Genomic DNA, 7,112 nt, shown 5'->3' on the forward strand with positions numbered 1-7,112 from the left:
GCCCGCACAAGTCCTGGGCTATGGCCCATCTCTGCCTGGAGCAAGGGTCAGGTGAGCCCACGGAGGCAGCCTTTCTCTGACCCTGGCCGGTCTCTTCTGGAGATGGCTCTGCTTTGGACCTCGGTTTGCTTGCTAGATGTCCAGGGTCTGCTCAGTTGACCCTTGTCAATGAAGGCCACGCAGGGTGGGGACTTTGACTCATGCCCAAGTCACTGGCTAGAGTCTAGCTTCGGCTGCCTGACCAGGCTCAAAGCCAGGTGTCTCTGCTGGACCCTGTCCACTCGCCACCAGTGGTCTGGCTTCCTTAATCCATCAGAGGAAAACCCCGCTTGCCACCCCAACTTTGAAACAGGGTGCATCGGTTTCTGCCCCATCCTGCTCCCTCTCAAGAGGCAGTGTGTTTAGTCCAGAATGCATTTAGTCAGAGCCATCATTCACGGTGGAATTAACCCAGGTGTTTTCCTCTTTGTTAACTGCCAAGGTTTTACTAAGACCTTTGTAATTCTTGTTTTTCAGATAGCTGCCACACAGCTCAGTTCTTCCTCCCTTTTTTTTTCCTTAAGTTTTTTGATCTTGTCTAGCGACATGTGGGATACAGTTCCCTGTGCGTGTGTGCCTAGTCACTCAGTCTTGTCCAACTCTATGGGACCCTATGGACTGTAGCCTACAAAGGTCCGTACAGTCAAAGCTATGATTTTTTCCAGTAGTCATGTATGGATGTGAGAGCTGGACAATAAAAAAGGCTGAGTGCTGAAGAATTGATGCCCCTGCATTTTGGGGGGCTCCCCTGATGGCTCAGATGGTAATGAATCTGCCCACAACGTGGGAGACCGGGGTTCGATCCCTGGGTCAGGAGGCTACGCTGGAGAAGGGAATGGCAACCCACTCCAGTATTCTTGCCCAGAGAATCCCATGGACAGAGGAGCCTGGTGGGCTACAGTCCATGGGGGTCACAAAGAGTCAGACATGACTGAGCAATTAACACACATTGTGACCTCCTGGTGAGATGAGGCCGTGAGAGGCGATCAGATCATCATGTGGAGGTGTGAACAGCTGGCGAGGGGTATCTGTGGGCTGAGAGTCAGCATCTCTCAGGTAAATGAGAATTGCTGGGATGCTGTTAAAGTGCAGGTTCTGACTCGGGATATCTGGGTGAGACCCCAGGTTCTGCATTTCTGATGGGCCATATCACACTTTGAGTAGTGAAGGTCTAGAAGACTTAACCTAGCAAGACTAGAAGACTAGTTCTAGAAGTTTTGGAAGACTTAATCAGCCTCCAGACGGCCATGGCAGGCAGAAGGAAGGGATCGTCTTGGAGCTGAGCCTGAGCCCACACTCTGAGGACTTACCAGCCATGCTCTGGCCCCACACCTGCCCCTTAGTCCATGTGGTTGTCAGAAGATTAACCAGGAGCTTGCCAATCAGTGACCTCACTTGATCTTCACAGCCTTGTCAGCTAGCGATAAAAAGCCTATTCTTCAGAAAGAAGGTTGAGCGCCAAAGAATTGATGCTTTCGAACTGTGGTGCTGTAGAAGACTCTTGAGAGTCTCTCGGGCAGCAAGGAGATCAAACCAGTCAATCCTAAAGGAAATCAACCCTGAATATCCATTGGAAGGACTGATGCTGAAGCTGAAACTCCAATACTTTGGCAACCTGATGTAAAGAGCTGACTCATTAGAAAAGACCCTGATGCTGGGAAAGATTGAAGGCAGGAGGAGAAGTGGACGACAGAGGATGAGATGGTTGGATGGCAACATCAACTCAAAGGACGTGAGTTTGAGCAAACTCTGGGAGATAGTGAAGGACAGGGAAGACTGGTATACTGCAGTCCACGGGGTTGCAAAGAGTTGGGCACGACTTAGCGACTAAACAACAACATAGACAGAGGTGCAGAGGGACGGGGGGACTTGCTTCAGGTCGCAGCTGTTAAGAGGCAGGGGTGGGCTTTGAACCCAGATCTGACCACCCGACCTTTCCACTGGGCCAGCATCACTGATTTTAAGTTTGGGGCTGGCATAGCTGTGGCTGGGAGAGGGTCCCTCCTGCCTACCCTGTGCCTCCCTGAACCTGGGGAGCCCGGGTGTGAGGTTGGAGGCTGGGATCCCTGGCCAGACTCCTCTGCTCCCGGGGTTGCGGTCACCTCTGCCTTCAGTCGCTCGATCTCCACCTCCCCGTCCTCGATCTGCTGCCGCAGCTGCTTGGCCACCGTCTTCTCGGTCTCCACGATCTGCAGCAGGTGCAGGTATTTTTGCATCAGCGCCTCGTGCTCCGTGGCCAGGGTCCGGTAGCTGCGGACAGAGGGAGAGGGCAAGTAGGATGCTGCACCCACAGGAGCTGGCTGCCTCTCTGGGGTCACCAATGACCTCCCACTTAAATTGAGAGGACACTGTTCAGTCTGGAATCTACTGACATGACCTTCCAGGTTCCCTGGATGCAACTGGTAAGTGGTGTGACAGCTTAGAGACAGTGGCTTTTGTTTCAAACTCAGAAGCCACTTCACACAAGTTCTTTAAGTCCCTAAGAACTTATGGGGGAGACCCTCTTGGCAAAATGGGACAATAATTGCCTCCCTACAAGCCCCCAGGATGGAGATGAGGATCCCAGGAGGCTGAGGGCAGGGAAACAGCTTTGCTCTAGGAGAGGGGCTATGTGACAGAGGTGGTGGGCAGTGGAGACCGGTCCCTTGATGGTGTCAGAGAAGGAGGCTCTGCCCAGTGGTGCTCTAAAAGGGCGGGGAGGGGTGGCGGGAAGAGCTGGCAGCTCTCCTCAGGGGGGTGGCAGGGGCAGAGGGTGGGCAGAGGACCTGATGCCCGTGCCTGGAGGAAAACACCTGATTCTCAAATCAAAGCTCCATGCTTGTTCCCCCATCCCCTTCTAGAGGTAAACGACAAGCTACAAGAGAGAACTCTTTGGTTAAAATAAGGCTTTGGTACATCTCTTATAATGAATTTAAACTAGAATATCAGGTGTTAATGTTTTCCCAACTTCCCAAGAGGCTTAATTATCTTGACTTGCAAAGGAAATGCAGTCGAGAACAGGAAGGACTCCGTTTTCACACTGCTGGTCTCTCCTCCTTGCTCCACCAGTGTGAAAATTCAGAGCCTTCATCAGTTTGTTCTTAGCGGTGCTTCAAAACTGGGATCTGGAGTCTTATTGGCAGGACGGTTCGGTCTGTTTGTGCCTCCCTTTCTTCCCTTCCCCTGTCTTCGCTGCCTGCCTCCCTTGCCTCCTCCTCCCCCAGTTTTCGGTTTTAAAAAAACGTTTTATTGGAGTATAACTGCTTTACCGTGTTGTGTTAGTTTCTGCTGTACAGCAAAGTGCTTCGTCGATATGTATACATATATCCCCTCTTTTTTGGAGTTCCTTCCCTTTTAGGTCACCGCAGAGCACTGAGTCGAGTTCCCTGTGCTGTCCAGCAGGTTCTCGTTAGTCATCTGTTTTATATGTAGTAGTGTATACCTGTCTATCCCAATTGCCCAATTCCCCCCCCCGCTCCTGCCCCTTTGGTGTCCATAAGTTTGTTCTCTATATCTGTGACTCTATTTCTGCTTTTCAAATAAGTTCATCTGTACCATTTTTCCAGATTCCACATACAAGTGATATTATATGAAATTTGTTTTTCTCTTTCTGACTTGCTTGACTCTGTATGACAGTCTCTAGGTCCATCTGCACCTCTGTGCAGCACCGTCTTTATAGACTCACAGATTCTCAGAGCTGGGAGGAAACTCAGGAATCACGAAAGGCCAACTGTCTAATTTTATAAACAAAGAAACTGAGGCCCAGAGAGGGGAAGTGACTTGCCCCCTTGAATGACAGTCAGTCACTGAGCGTCGAAGCTGGAGCTGGAATCGCACCACAGTTCCTGAAGAGTCAGGTCTGCGCTCTCCACGTGGCCGTCCGGTTTCCATCTAGTTCTCCTTACTGAGCTCCAGACCACAAGCCACACTTGGTGTTACATTTTATACATTGCTGTACAGACACATAGCCCAGAGGCATCCCATAATCTAGACTACTATGCATATAGTGGCAGAGTGCATTGTGTCTGTACCTGTTCCTATACCATGTGCTTATTTTTGTACATACCTTGTTTCTACTATGTTGTGTCAAAGTGAAAGTGTTAGGCGCTCAGTGGTCTCCGACTTTTTTGTGGTCTCACGGACTGTAGCCAGGCCACCATGGAAGCCCTAGGGGCAGCCAACCTGGTCCACAAATTAAAGATGCCTCTGAAAACGCATCTAGACCTGCACGCTCGGAGCCAGACTGGACCCTGCTGGCTTCTCTCAGCCCTTCAGTCTGTGCTATGGTTGTCCATCTGCATAGCATCTGACTTGAAGAGCTTCTGGGTGGCCATGGCTTCTGGGTTGGCAGCAGCCAGGGACAGCTCACTGTCTCTCTGCAGGTATCTCATGGGCCAAAATGACCACATCTCTTAGACAACCTAACTGTAGCCTCAGCAGCTAGTTTTTGTCTTCCCCTTAAATGTCCTGGCCCAGAGCAAAAAAGCCTGTGTCCAAGTCCAGTGTGGCCTTGGCAAGAGTTGAGGAGTAAGAATTGGTTTGGGACTTCTGGTCCCTCCTTTTTCTTCTTCCAACCTCTCTTCCCATTCTCTTTGAAAATAAAACTTTCCCTCAGAAAAGGATCAGACATGTTCCTCTGTGAATGTGTTACTCACTCAGTCGTGTCCGACCCTTTGCAACATCATGGACTCTAGCCTGCCAGGCTCCTCTGTCAATGGGATTCTCCAGGCAAGAATACTGGACTGGGTTGCCATTTCTTTCTCCAGGGGATCTGCCTGACCCAGGGATCTAACCCATGCCTCCTGTACTGGCAGCCAGATTCTTTACCAGTGAGTCACCTGGGACACCCACTCTTTGGCATAGCTGACCTTAAGATAGGGAGATTCTCTAGGTGGGCCTTACCTAATCACATGAGGCTTTATTTTACTTATTCATCTAATTTATACAATTTTATTTGGCTGCACTGGGTCTTAGTTGCAGCCCCGAGGCTTGTCAGATCTTAGCTCCCCGACCAGGAATCAAACCCACATCCCTTGCATTGGAAGGCAGTGTCTTAACCACTGGACTACTGGAGAAGGCCCCACATGAACTTCTTAAAATGGAGAGCTTTCTCTGGCTGGTCACAGAAGGAGTGGTCAGAAATTTGGGGCTGGAGAACGATTTGGTGAATCACTGTTGGCTCAAGGATGGAAGGGACCACATGGCACGGAATGCCAGACTGCTGTGCTACAGGATGGAGCTGAGAGCCTTCCCTGACCACCAGCCAGCAGGGATGCGCTCCTATAAGAAACTGACTCTTGCCAACAATAGGAGTGAGCTTGGAAGCAGAGACATCTCCAGAACTTCGAGGTCAGAAGTTTGACTCCTTGATTTCAGCCCATGACCTCTGTGCAGAGATCACAGCCAAGTCTCAGTCCAGACTTCTGACCACAGAACTGAGAGAAATGGGTTTGGTTTTGAGCTACTAAGTTTGTGATCATTTGTTCTGCAGCTGTAGAGAACTAAAACACGCTAATAGACATAATTTGTTTTACAAATTTGAGGGGAATTTGGGAATGGGAAGCACAGACCATAAATGTACAGTTTGACTGAGGTGGATAAATGCATATGCCCTGACTGAGATAAAGAAAATCCCCAACACCCCAGAATTCCCCTGTGCCCCTCCTCATCAATCCACACCCCAGAAGTAGCTACTTTTGGATTTCTGTCACCACAGTTTAGTTCTGCCTGTGTTATTAGAATTTCAGATAGCAGGATTCAGACAGCATGTACTGTCTTATGTCTGGCTCTTTTACTCCGCATCCTGGCTATCTGTTTTGTTACACATATTTGCAGTGGGTTCCTTTTTATTGTTGAGCGGTATTCTATCGCAAGGATGTATCAAGGTTCTTTCCTACATCTGCCTGTTGATAGACACCTCAGCTATTTCTAGTTTGGGGGCTATTGTGCATAAAGCTGCTAAGGAAATTGCATGCAAGACTTTCTGTGGATGTTTTTTATTTCTCTCGAGATAAATACTAGGAAGTGGAACTGCCGGGTCACAGAGTAGGTTAATGTTTCACTTTTAAAGGAACTGCCTAATGATTTTTCAAAGTGGTTGAACCACTTTATGCTCCCACCAGCATCGTGTGATTTATAGTTACTCCACCCCCTCTCCAACATTTGCTACTGTCAGTCTTTTTTTTAAAAATTTCTTTGGCTGCGTCAGCTCTTAGTTGTGGCAAGAGGAATCTTTGTTGGGTCATTCGGGGTCTTTCACTGTGGCACAGACTCTCTAGTTTGGCTCACAGGCTTAGTTGCCCCTCTGTGTGTGAGATCTTAAGTTCCCCAACTGGGGATTGAACCCATGTCCCCTGCATTTCAAGGTAGATTCTTAACCACCGAACCACCAGGGAAGTCCCCTTTATGTATACTTCCAACACTTATCTGGGCTTCCCTGGTGGCTCAGCTGGTAAAGAATCCGCCTGCAATGTGGGAGACCTGGGTTCGTTCCCTGGGTTGGGAAGATCCCCTGGAGAAGGGAACAGCTACCCACTGTAGTATTCTGGCCTGGAGAATCCCATGGACTATCCATTGGGTCGCAAAGAGTTGGACACAACTGAGTGACTTTCACTTTCAACCACTTATCCATCTTTCATTTATTATTCATTTATCCACTTATCCATCATTTACCACCCACACATACACTCAACATCCAACTTCTGTCCATCCATCCTTGCATTCTTGCACTCGACATTTGCTGAACTCTTGTCTATATAAGGCCTTTGGTACCTGCTCCCAAGAGCTTACATTTTGTAGACAAGTAGACACAGAAACACACCGTTATCCTCTCAGCCAGAAAGGTCTGCTGCTTGGAGGGGTGAGTCTGGGTGTCCAACCTCCCTGAGAGTACTCAGCCCTGCTGGGGATTGTTAGCTCTGGGGCCACACCCTAGCCCCCAAGCCCATCATTTCCCTCAAACCTAGAAATGCTCCATTCAGTTTGAAGCCCCCGTTTTCTCTGTTGCATACACTCTCCTTCTGCTCTTCTACCCACCTGGCCCAGTGAGTCCCTCCAGAGAGGGGCACACATGGATGGGAAGGAGGGAAACAGCC

General features: G+C 49.4%; 1 protein-coding gene across 1 annotated transcript in view; it reads right to left on the minus strand.

Annotated features, from left to right (window-relative positions):
• RASGRF1 (Ras protein-specific guanine nucleotide-releasing factor 1) overlaps positions 1–7,112 on the minus strand; it is a 102,366-nt gene that overhangs the window by 70,052 nt on the left and 25,202 nt on the right. Inside the window, 1 exon segment of the mRNA XM_010843392.1 lies at positions 2,142–2,289. Within this exon segment, the coding sequence (XP_010841694.1) occupies positions 2,142–2,289 (148 nt within the window).

The sequence above is a fragment of the Bison bison genome, unplaced genomic scaffold, assembly GCF_000754665.1.
Source record: "Bison bison bison isolate TAMUID 2011002044 unplaced genomic scaffold, Bison_UMD1.0 scf7180017864181, whole genome shotgun sequence".
Classification (NCBI taxonomy): Eukaryota; Metazoa; Chordata; class Mammalia; order Artiodactyla; family Bovidae; genus Bison; species Bison bison.